At 42.3% G+C, this 12,808-nt stretch overlaps 1 protein-coding gene across 6 annotated transcripts in view; it reads right to left on the reverse strand.

The window, feature by feature from the left end:
* Positions 1-12,808, reverse strand: part of Efcab3 (EF-hand calcium binding domain 3) — a 46,951-nt gene that overhangs the window by 9,990 nt on the left and 24,153 nt on the right. For all 6 annotated transcript variants that reach the window (XM_050120439.1, XM_050120437.1, XM_050120436.1 and 3 more), the window contains 5 exons: positions 8,034-8,118; positions 5,398-5,474; positions 2,358-2,501; positions 1,624-1,695; positions 354-474 (listed from right to left, as the gene is read on the reverse strand). In XM_050120439.1, the coding sequence (XP_049976396.1) occupies positions 354-474; positions 1,624-1,695; positions 2,358-2,501; positions 5,398-5,474; positions 8,034-8,118 (499 nt within the window). The remainder of the gene's footprint in view (positions 1-353; positions 475-1,623; positions 1,696-2,357; positions 2,502-5,397; positions 5,475-8,033; positions 8,119-12,808) is intronic.

Here is a 12,808-nt window from a genome sequence, read left to right on the forward strand (position 1 = left end):
CTGAGTGCTGCGCCTGTGCCACTCTGCGTCCCACAGGTGCCCTTCACACGGGTGTTGTTAGCGCCTGCACTTTGTAGGCGAGGAAAGGAAGGAGAAGGAAAGACAAAGGCTAGCTTGTGCACCAGCAGCTCTATCTCGGGGCAGCTGAAGCTTATTTTTGTATGTTTTATGTCCATGTGGAGCTTCAGCATAGTGTAAATGCAGTCTTATGATTTCAGAACCAGGGGAGAGTGTTGTGACATTATCAGCCTTTTGCCCCGACCCTTTCTTGGGTTTCAGATTGAGCTCTGTGGAGTAGGACGCTGGTGACGCATCCTCCGTAAGCTGCCTTCACCTGTCCTATGGCCACTTACCTTACTAGCTCTATTACATCCTTTCTGTGCAGGGATGAAGTCTCTACAAGTTTTGATAGGATTTCAAATAATAAGATCCCGGGGTTGTTAGCTAAATCCAAACACAGTTTCTTTTCGGGAACTATAGAGGAAACAGAAAAGAGAAATTTCAAAATGTCTTCTGAGAAAAACAGCTATTAAAAATTTACTGAGAATTTGTGGCAATATTAAATCAGAGACTAGAAATATGGCAAAACATTAGAAATGTTCTATTTAGAGAAAGGTCATTTTGATTACTGAGTAGACAGAACAATCATAGTTCAATGACGTCTAAGTAAATACGGCAGTACTTTTAACATCTGCACGTGTAATATGTTAAATAGAATTGTCTTGTTCTTCTATGAAAGGGAATTCATAAATATCTCTAGTTTGCAGAGGAACTCTCACTTGTCACAGTTTTTGAGAGCACCAATTTTTCTTTATCTTAGGGACAAGCTGTGGCTTAAGTTTGGGTATGTTTTCAAAGCTGTTTGTGGGGTTTGGAATCTGGAATCCGAGAGCATGCGATATGAAGAGTGGTTGGCTTTTCCAAGGCAGCCTGTTAGATCTGGAAACAGAGCATGAGAGACTGAGGGCAGCTTCCAGTCTGAGCAGATCGATGGCCACAGGTGAGCACGTCTCTCTAACCCCGGCCTCTCACTGAGAGCGGAGGCTTCATTCGGGTGTAGAGACAGTAAGCTACCCAAGCTCTAAAACATTATTTATTTTTTTTAAAAAAGGAATGCTTTTGGAAGTAGTGCATGTGCTTGGGTAAGAACTAAAATACTATAAAGGGAAAATAAGGGGCCAGAGAGATGGCTCAGTCATTAAGAACACTGACTACTCTTCCAACGCATCTGGGTTCGATTCCTAGCATCCACCTGGCTGTTAACAACTGTCTGCAATTCTAGTTCCAGGCGATCTGATACAGACATACAAGGCAAGATACAGAAAAATAAAAATAAATTAAAATATAAAGAAGGCTAAACTTTCTGCACCTGCTACTTCCTTAGTGTTCTCATTAGAGACAAAAGCAACGTCTCTCCTGCAGGAGGCCAGTAGCTGCTTGATGTATGTAAGTTGCAATTCTGATGGCATCAGTCTGTTTGATATTATTTTGTAGGGAAAAAAAGAATCACATCCTAGACTCTCCCTAGATCCTAGAATTGCATCCTAGATGTCTCCTAACTGTAGACCTAAGGGGTCATGTTTTCTGTGCAGTGGGCGGAGTTGCCCAGAGACATCTACTCACCCACAGCCTTGAGGAAGAGTTTCTTATCTGTCAGCACCCCTACAAAGTCCGAGAAGTTGATCTTACCGTCTCCTGCAACAGGAATCTCAGCTCAGAACATATTGCTAAAAGCTTATATAAATGCACAATTTGTATATAAAGGAGAGAGAGAGAGTGAGAGAGAGCACACACACTGGTTTTGTTTTGGTTGATTTGTGGACCATTCCTATCCCTGCATATCCTATGCTTTATCACATATACATATTTGCAATAAACTTTATCTGATAGATTAGAAATTAGCAATAATAAAATAATTAAAACAATATACTGTGTGTGTGTGCATGCATGTTTGAGACAGGGTGTCTTTATGTAGTCCTGGCTGTCCTGGGACTATGTAGAACAGGCTGGCCTGGAACTCATAGAGATCATCCTGTCTCTGCCTTCTGAGTGCTAGGGTTAAAGGTGTGCGTCACCACGTCCAGGCTCCACAGTATACTATTGTAAAAAGTTACATTACTGTGGTCTTTTTCTCTTGAAAGCGTTTAGAAAAATACTAATATTTTTGGATTACAGTTGACCCAGTTAATTGAAACCACAGGAAGTGAGATGTAGGTCATAGAAGATAACCTTACCTTTGTTTAGAAGTATACTTCTGGTAGATAAGGAAGAGGTATTCCTTGCACTTATAGGATAAATGATAACACAGATATACACAAAAAGTATATTATGGGAAAATAATAGGTCAAAATACTCACTGTCAAGATCAGCACATTTTAATTCATTGTAGATATCATACGTGTTTAGATTCATCCCGAGTTTAGCTAAGGTGCTCATCAATCCATGTGAATCAATACAGCCAGTCTTATCCTTGGTGAAGAAGTTGTAAGCATTTCGGAAGGCTGAGGAAATGGGTATATATTAGGACAATTTTTAAAAATATTTATTTATTTATTATGTATACAATATTCTGTCTGTGTGTATGCCTGAAGGCCAGAAGAGGGCACCAGACCTCATTAAAGATGGTTGTGAGCCACTATGTGGTTGCTGGGAATTGAACTCAGGACCTTTGGAAGAGCAGGCAGTGCTCTGAACCTCTGGGCCATCTCTCCAGCCCCTCTAGGACAATTATTTAAGAATAGACACGGTCAGATATGGTAACTTCTGTCTCTAACCCCAGCACTTGGAAGCTGTGGTGGGAAGATTGCTGATTCAAGGCCCGCTTAGGCTAAACAGTGATGTCTAGGTCAGCCCTGGCTATAGGAGTGGGGAAGGGGAGGGAGAGATGTGTGTGCTAACAGGACAGGAGATGTCGTATAGCCAGGTGAAGATTGTGATCTGTAACACGTGGAGAGAGAAAGGAAGATGAATAATAGATTTTAAAAGAGACAGAATGCTGTCTTTTCTTGGGATTTGAACGAGCATCAAACAGAAATGGTAGAACCAAGTGGAATGAGTAGTAATTGGTAGAAAAAAAATGCAGAGCCAGGCATAGTGGTGCCTGCCTGTAACCCAAGCACTCAAGGGCAGGGGCAGGAAGATTAGGTGTTCAAGGCTAGTCTTGACTGCACAGTGAGTTTGAGACTAGACTGTGCTACATCAGACCCTGTACATCAAGAAAACAAAGCAAAGCAAATATATATGTATATATATATATAAATATTTATATAAATATATAATCTATTTTCCCTTTTATTGCCATTTCTTGGTCATTAGTCTCTACCTTGTGTTAGATAATTATTTTTTAATTTCCACTCTTTTTATAATACTGGGGGTTGAACCTAGGCCCTCTCACATGCCAGGCAACTGCTCTACCACTGACCTAGAGTCCTACTTTCATTATTTATTTCTATCAGTATAGACTCATAGATGTTTATTTTAGATTTTGGGTAAACATAATATGTTTACTTTCGTTTCTCAAATTGCTCAAAGAAGTAGTGGAAGAGAGGGAGTGTGTATGCATGCATGTGTGTGTATGTATGTATGCGACATTGCATGCACACGGAGGCCCCGTGACAACTTGCAGGAGTCAGTTCTCTCCTTCTACTATGTGGGACCTGGAGATGGAACTCAGGTCTTCAGTAGGCAAAGGTGCTTCTCCTCTCTTCTCTCCGTTTCCTCTTCCTCCTCTTCTTGTGTGTGTGTGTGGTGTATGCACACGTGTATGTGTGGGTATGCTCACTCTGAGCATGGAGCCCAGGCGTCCTGCTCTATCACATTCCACCTTATCCTTTGAGACAGGCTATAGCAGGCTTTCCTGGACCGCCAGCCTCCAAATCATGACCTGGGGACTTACTAATAATTATGAATGCTCAGCCTTAGCTTGGCTTGTTTCTAGCTATTTTTTTCCTTTAACAAACTAACCCATTTCTACTAATGTACGTGTTGCCGTGTTTGTCGTCCACCCTACTTTCCTGCTTCCTCCGTGTCTGGCTGGCCGGCCCCTGGGGGCTGGCCGGTTCCTCTTCTCTCTGCCCATTGGCCCTGCCACACTCCTCAGGCTTCCATAGCAGACACCCTCACCTTCCGATCCTTCCCTAGCTTATTCGTCATTCCGCTCTCGCTAGGTTCCCTTCTTCACCTCAGAAGACCAAATCCCCTAGCACTCCGTACTTCTCTCACGCCTTGAGTCATCCAGGGCAGGGACATGTCTGATGTTCTTATGCCTGGAACACGGTTGGCTTAAATATCTGTCTTCTGTTTGGACCAATGATCTATAGACAGTGTATCAAACTTCATCATTATTTTTCTGCCTCAAAGAAATCCTGGTATTTTATTTCCATTTTAATTTAATTTGGTCCTTCAAGAACAAAACTGGCTTGTACACTATGTAGACCTGGCTGTCCTTCAACTTGTGGTCCTCTTGCCTCTAGAGGCCTCCCTAATGCTGCGATTACAGACACTTGTCACCACACTGGCCAGTCCTGGCACGTTGTATTTATACTCTTCAAGTAGCTGACTAATATGTGACCTTGAATTTGCTGTTTTCCACACTTCCAAGTTATCTGGATAAGAATATTTGATCTAGCTGAATGGTGGTGGCCCATGCCTTTGATCCCAGCATCCAGGAGGCAGAGGCAGGTGGATCTCTGTGAGTGCAAGGCCAGCCTAGTCTATAGAGTGAGTTCCAGAATGACCAGAACAATACACAGAGAAACCCTGTCTTGAAAAACCAAAAAATAAATAAATTAAAAAATATTTGACCAAGCCTGTTTCAATTCTTGAAAGATGTCAATTTGAAAGTTATCCTTCAACCCAGCAAATAGTTTAGTTTTTATTTTTAGATAGGGCCTTGGTAGGTACAGTAGGCTGACTCTGAACTAAGTACCAGCTTCCTAAGTTATCCGTGTGCACCATCACGCCTGGCTAAAACTTCATTTCTCCCCTCTACTTCCCCTTTCTTGAACGATAGGAATACAGATTCTTGAAATCTCACGTGTGCATTAGAGAACGATCCAATGGGAGCTAGCTGGATGCAATGGCACTTCCCTTCTATCCTAGCACTTGGGAGGCTGAGGCAGGACTGCTATGAGTTCTAGACCAGCCAGGGCTACATATTGAGCAGGCTAGTCTTAGCTATTAGAGTAAGATCCTCTGTCCTGGAACTCACTCTGTAGACCAGGCTAGCCTTAAGCTCGCAGAGATCCGCCTGCCTCTGCCTCCTGAGTGCTGGGATTAAAGGCGTGTGCCACCAGGGCCCTGGCTGTTGTTGGGTTCTAACATTTAGGATGATCTTCATAGGCGCCACCATGGCCCTGGCTGTTGTTGGGCTCTAACATTTAGGATGATTTTCATTACCTTCCAGTTGTGAAGAGCTCAGCTTCGTATCTTTATGCTGTAAATGACTTGGAAGAGATCCTCGTAAATCTTTATCTCTGAGAAGAAACAAGACAAACAGCAGGTTTAACACAGGAGTGAAGCCTTCGAGTTCTGCTGACGCTAATGGTGACGAGCATTACTGTTTGTCCAGACTCACAGTGCTGAAGCAGACCGTCACTGGCTAATCTGCCAGAAAGGCCAGGAAGCTGGAGACAACTGCAGCCCACCCGAGATTTCCAGCTGCCCTTACCTCTCTTAAAAACAAAACAAAGCTACTTGATTTCCCTCATTGTGCAAAACAGGCATCTAGCTTGTCCAAAGTCACACAGGTAAGAGAGATGAGATTCTGATGGCAAAGTCCAAGGCTGTAACCTTAAGCGATCACCATTGCTAGAAACTTGTTTCAAAGGTTAATTTGGAAAATAATGACTACCTTTGTAGAGAAGCTTCTGCATCTACCATTATAACTTTAATTGCCAACATGTATGTTTAGTGTACTGAGAGACATTAAGGAATGATAAAGCAGAGACAGGATGCTTCCGGGAAGTTTGGAACTCTGGGTAACATTTTACATTCTCAGGAAAGTAGAATCTGAAAAGGAGGGAAATACTAATATTCCAAAATGCTTTGTGTAAATCTGCAATAATTTATGAATACACACATACACACACACCTAGCTTTGCTTATGCTATGACAAGTGAAATGTAATTATTTTTAATTAAGTATAATTTAATAGCAAATTAAATAATCATAAATTTTTTGAGACAGGAGCCCATGTAGCCTAGGAGGATCTCAAACTCACTGTGTTACCAAGGATGCCTTTGAACCCCTGATTCTCCTGCCTCCATCTTTTGCCATACTGGGATTATAGGCTTGTGCCATTACACCTAACTCCTATAAATTTACTTTAGAATAATTTTAGAATTATTTTAGAATTCACCTGCCTCTGCCTCCTGAGTGCTAGGAATAAAGGCATGCGCCACCACCGCCCAGCTAACAAAGGTTTTAAGAATATGGAATCTCTTACTTTTGTGGTTTTATTTTTTTTAAAAAAAAAACATTGACAAAGATTTATTCTACAAATCTTTTATATATGAGTGTCTTGCTTGCCTGCAGGTATGTACGTGTACCATATGCATGCTTGGTAACCAAGGCCAGAAGGGGCATCAAGCCTCCATGTGGCTGCTGGGAACTGAACCCAGGTCCTCAGGAAGAGCAGCCAGTGTTCTTAACTTAGCCATCTCTCCAGCCCCAGTGTTTGTGGTTTACTTTTCTACCCTCCAGGGCACTAGATCTCACTGATGTCAGAGTAGCCTGGGATAGAAGGATGTGATGGGGTCTTAAGATGTCCTGTTCTCAACTTTTAGGCATGAAATTGTACCTAACTTGTATTTTCCCAGCTTTTACTAACATGATTTCTTCCTTTTGTGTTCCGTTTATCTACTAAGGTCTGCTCCCACCCTGGTTACTACGTAAGTGTTGCATTTCCAAAGAAAAACAGCTTATTTTTGTATGAAGTAAAAGATGTAAGCAGACACAGAAACATGATGTCCTCAAAACCCCAAGTAAAGCCAGAAGGCAAGGTAGACAAAGGCTTTTGTTAATTACAAGTAAAAATCACCCGCGGACCCAGGTGGTAGTGTCACACGGCTTTAATCCCAGCACTCAGGAGGCAGATGCAGGCAGATCTCTGTGTGTTCAAGACCAGCCTGGTCTACAGAGAAACCTTGTCTTGAAAACGAGGAAGAAAAATGGGGAAAAAAAAAAAAAGAAAAAAGAAAAAGCAAAAAACCCCAAAGGAACCATTTCAAATAGTCTATTTTATAATGTTTCAAAGGAGCATGGTAACTTCATATTTGAAACAAACCCACCCCCGCCTCTTACCTAGTGTGGGGATTACCATGGCCTGTGGTCTTAGTGAAGAGAGGGGTTTGACTGCTATGAGGTTGCTTTCCTACTTCTTTCTTTAAAAATGTCAGAAGTATATTGCTTTAGCAGTGGTAAAGCTGAGAACACCCTCCAAGTGGCCAAGAGTCAGAGAGGGGTGTTTCACCTTCTGCTGTGTGACAGAGTGTATCTTGGGTTCTCACTTTCAGCCATCAGTGGCTGTTTGCTAGACTCTGTTGGCAGCCGACTGAGAAAAAGCATTGCTACTGGCAGGAGAATCTCCCTCGTATCCTAGTGGGGCTGCGCATGGCTAATTCACTGGACTTCCTTTGGGAGAACGGGAAGGAGAATTCTGCTTTTTTAGACAAAAAGAATGTTCATTTTTTTCTTTTTATTAAAAAATCTCCCCAGAAGCCAACAGAATGGTTCAGCGGGAAGGTGCTTGCTGCCAAGTCCGAGGGTCTGAATTCGATTCCTGGGACCCATGGAGTGGATGGGGAGAGCTGACTCCTGCAAGCTGCCCTCTGATCTCTGTATACATGTTGTGGTGTGTGCATGTGAGCACACATACAAAATAAATACAATAGAAACATCTCCTTAATTTAGATGTTCTAAGGAACTTCACCACAGAATAGAATATTCTAATTTTCTTAGCGTAGTTTCTGTATGTGATCTGTATAGTCATTACCTGAAAACTTTGCGTAATCTCCTCATATTTTATTACCTACCTTTTGTGAAAGGCGGGTGCTTTGAGGGGCTTCAGCTTCAGTGTTGATTTAATTCCTGAAACTGCCATGGGGCCAGAGACTCTTTCTGGAATTCAGAAGATACAGGAAAGGATGAATCCACAGAATCTCCGTCCATCCATCCATCCATCCATCCATCCATCCATCCATCCATTTATTCCTTTTTCCCCTTCCTGAGTGAACCTTCCCAGCACTAGATCTGCAGGCAGGTGCCACCATCTCTATTAATACAATTGTTTCTTTGTATTCTTTCCCAGCTTTCCCGAGCAAAGCCTGAGGTTAAAAAGTCTAGGATTTCAAAGCATGGCATCGTATGTAAATCCAAGCTAGCATTGCATGAGAAATTGGAGGGCTGTGTGGAGAGGTCTGTAGGAAGATCTATAAGCAAAATTTGTCACGGTTCTTCCTTTCAAATAATGTTTCTTTGATCTTATATAAAAATAAACACTGGGGCTGGAGAGATGGCTCTGTGGTTAAGAGCTTTTACTGCTCTTGCCAGAGGCCCCAGATTCCCTGCACCCACAGGGCTGTGCTCACAACCATCTGTATAGTCCAGTCCCAAAGGATTCAGAACCCTCTTCTGGCCTGCACGGGCATCTGTATGTATGTATGTATACACAAAAGTAAAAATTGTAAGTCTTAAGAAACCTAAATAAATGCTAAGCAAAATAAGTAGGGCACACAAAGAGAAATATTTTCTCGCTTGCGCGTAGAATCCAAAATAGTCAAACCCACAGAAGCACAGAATGGTGGGAAGGGGGCGTGGTAAGGAGCACAGATCCTCAGTGTGCCAGATGAGTAGCTTGTGAAGACCTAAAGCTAACTGCCAGGCAATATTATTCTCAGGTGTCTGACTTGTTTTTATTTGAGACAAGGTTTCTCTATAGCTTTGGTACCTGTCCCAGAACTAGCTCTTGTAGACCAGGCTGGACTTGAACTCACATAGATCCTCCTGTCTCTGCCTCTGCCTCCAAGAGCTGGGATTATAGGCGTGTGCTACCACCGCCTGGCGTGACTTTTGTTAACACTGCATTTGCTTAACTCTGTGAAGCTGTGATTTGTTTTTTTTCCTAAAACACTTGATGGTCTAATAAAGAGATGAACGGCCAACAGTGAGGCAGGAGCAAGGGCAGGCAGGACTGGCAGGCAGAGTATAAACAAAAGGAGAATTGAGAATGAGAATGAGGAGCAATGAGAGAATAAGGAGAGGAGGACATTAGGGGTCAGCCTCCCAGCCCCCCAGCCCCCCAGTCAGCCGGCCACCCAGCCAGTCACGGAATAAGAAGTAAAGTACACAGAAATAGAGAAAGATAAAAGCCCAAAGGCAAAGGTAGTCAGGACAATTAGATAAGAAAAAGTGGCTAGAAACGAGCCACGCTAAGGCAGAGCATTCATAAGTAAGAATACGCCTCCATGTGTGATTTATTTGGGAGCTGTGTGGCTGGCTCTCCAAAAAGCCTAAAGAGCAAAAACCACCCCAACAGATAACACCGTGACTAGGTAGAACCAGTTTACAGAGTTTCGAAATTTGCCTGGGTGCTTCTGCTCCATAATAACTATGGTGACTCGTATGCTTGTTTGATTGCAGAAATTATTTTACATTGTATACACATCAAAAATCATCAAATTATATACCTTAACTAATTAAAAAATAGTATATGATACAAAGCACGTAAAAATATATAGGAAAAATTAAGGACAAAATTTAATCTGAAATTTATTTCCTGCCACAACTGGCAAAGAAGAAAGCGTTAAAGCCTTCCTGCTTATTTCAGACTTAGAACACCTACCACGTAGTGAATACATTTTCTGAGGCTTTCCTTCTCCCACCCACATCCCTGTCCACTGCTTTCTTATATGAGCAGAGACGATAGGCTCTTGCACAGACTCTGGATACTGTGGCTCTCCTAGTCCTCCCTTTCTTCTGCATGGCTGGAGAAGCGGCCTGCAGACCAGGGGCTGGGAGGCAGTCGTCCCCTTTGGGTTTTTATCCTCCAGTTAGCTTTCCCAACTCTAGTGTATAGCAGGAAGCTCGCTGACAAGCAGACAGGGCTGCTTGCTAGCTTGGGAATGATGAATCAGCCAGTACTGTTAAATCAGGAAAAAAAGTTCCAGAATGTTTGGTTAGAGTTCCTTCCTCCCAGGTCACTGCCTCAGAACCCAAAGGGCAGCTGTTTCTAAACAACTCCATTCCACCGTGTTCAGGATCTAGAACCTACCAGGAAGCTGGGAGCCTCAGAGACGCTCAACAATTTAGGCTCTTGAAAGGTGCTGGGAAATTGTCCCCACGGCGCAAAATAATCATTATTTAAAAATACTTCCAATCTCTTATATAGTTGACAGATATACTTTTTTTAAAGAACTCAGTCTAGAATCAGACAAAATTCTGACATTTACCTACTTTTGAGCTGTGCTACTAACCAATCATTAGCAACCAACAACCATCTAAGCCTTCAGATCAAGAATCCAATAAAGGGTTTGTTCCCTCATACAGCTGTGACCTCATTCACTGCTCAGGCCTGGACTCAGGGAGAAGATGGCCTGAGGGCTCCTCCCAGGGTTAGGGCAAATGTGTGCTCAGTGGGGTTCACTCGGTACCCCAGTGGCACACAAGGAAACGAATTACAGACTTATAGCAATTTAAGCCTGTTGAGACCATAGAGAAGAGGATTTTTTTGGCCTCAAATTATATGGTATATTTTCTTTAGTGCTGAAACTTACTTAAGAAAAGTATTTTACCCAGGTCCCTTGATTGAGGAGTAATTAAAAATAATTTCATTATTTTTTTTAAGTTTAGAAAGGGAGCAAAAATTCTCGTGCTTATAATTTTAAAATTAATTATTTAGACCTATGTGTATATGTATGTGTCTATGCATATGAGGCCTGGTATCCACAGAGGCCAGAGGCATGGGGTTATCTGGAGCTGGAGTTACAGGCAGTTGAGAACCACCTGATGTGGATGTTGGGACTTGAACTCGGGTTCTCTGGAAGAGCACTGAGTGCTCTTAACTGCTGAGCCATCTCTCCAGCCCGCTTGCATTCTTTAACAGTGGGAAAAGCGAGCTAAATAGAGCAATTAACATGGCCAGGTATGGTGATGTGTGCCTATAATCTTAGTACTTGGAAGGCTGAAGCAGTAGGACTGTAAGTTTCAGATTCTGTTTGAAAAACTAAAAGGAAAACCAATTGACAACTCAGCAGAAATCATAATATTTATGTTCTGACTTTTCTTATAGCCTTTAAACCCTCGAAGTCAGTGGTGGCACATGCCTTTAATTCCAGCACTTGGGAGGCGGAGTCAGGAAGATCTCTGTTAGTTCAAAGCCTGTCTGGTTTACCTAGAAAGTTCGAGGCCAGCCAGGGCTACAAAGTAAGACCTCCTCTCCAAAAACCAAAACCAAACCAAACAAACCAAACCAAAAGCTCCCCCCAAACAAGCCAACAACAACAACCACTCCAGCACAGGGCCAGGAGGACCTGTAATCAATCCACCGTGGATGAACACAGGCTCAGACTGCTCCAAAGGCTTCAGGTTTACTCAGCGGTAGTAATTCTAGTTCCCTGCTCTAGGTCTGAACGCTTCAATATGAGGATAACAGCTTCACCAAGTTTCTCAAACTTCTCTCCTATTCTGGTCAGGAACACAGGAACACAGAGAAAGAGGAGGAAGGTTTAATTTCTAAATTAATTCAACATATATTAAGGGCTTCCTATTTTTAAATAGGGGGATAATGTCAGTTCCTATTGGGTGGAGCTGGCAAGACGTAAAACTTTGGTTTCTATTTATTTATTTATTTATTTATTTATTTATTTATTTATTTATCTATCTATCTATTTATTTCACAACAGGGTTTTTCTGTAGCTTTGGAGCCTGTCCTGGAACTTGCTCTATAGACCAGGTTGGCTTTGAACTCACCGAGATCTGCCTGCCTCTGCCTTCCAAGTGCTGGGATTAAAGGTGTGCACCATCATTGCCTGGCCTGATTTCTTTTTGAAGATTTATTTTTATTAATTTTTTAGATTTATTTTTACTACTTTATGTGAATGAGTGTTTTGTCTATATGTATATCTGTGTATTACATATGATGTGGGTTTTCCTCTCTGCATGCTATGGATATGTTTTATTACCATTGGCTAATAAAGAAGCTGCTTCAGATATGCCTTGGCAGAATATAGCCAGTCTGTAAGAGATATATAGAGAGAGTAGGTGGAGTCAAGGAGATGCCATGTAGCTGCCGAAGGAGAAGGACATGCTGGATCCTTCCAGTAGGCCACAGCCTCATGGTAATACACAGATTAATAGAAATGGGTTAATTTAAGATGTAAGAGTTAGTTAATAACAAGCCTGAGCTAATAGGCTTGAGCAGTGTTGTAATTAATAAAGTTTCTGTGTGATTATTCAGGTCTGGGTGGCTGGAAAATGCATGAGCAGTCTCCAGTTACACACATACTTGGTATCTAAGGAGGTGGTGAGCCTCCATGTGGGTGCTGGGAATTGAACCTGGGTCCTTTGCAACAAATGAGTGTTCCTAATGGAGTCATCTCTCCATCCCCTATTTTATTATTTTAAAAATAACTTAAAAATTATTTTATGTGTCTAGGTGTTTTGCCTGCCTGTGTGTCTGTATACATGTGTGTGTGCTTAGTGCTCAGAGAGGCCAGAAGGGGGCATTGGACTCCCTGGAACTGGATTTATAGATGGCTGTGGGCCACCATGTGGGTTCTGGCAATCAAACAGTATCGCGTGAGCTTTTATC

This window comes from Alexandromys fortis, unplaced genomic scaffold, assembly GCF_014885135.2.
Source record: "Alexandromys fortis isolate MF-2015 unplaced genomic scaffold, M_Fortis_MF-2015_v1.1 scaffold_174, whole genome shotgun sequence".
Taxonomy (NCBI): Eukaryota; Metazoa; Chordata; class Mammalia; order Rodentia; family Cricetidae; genus Alexandromys; species Alexandromys fortis.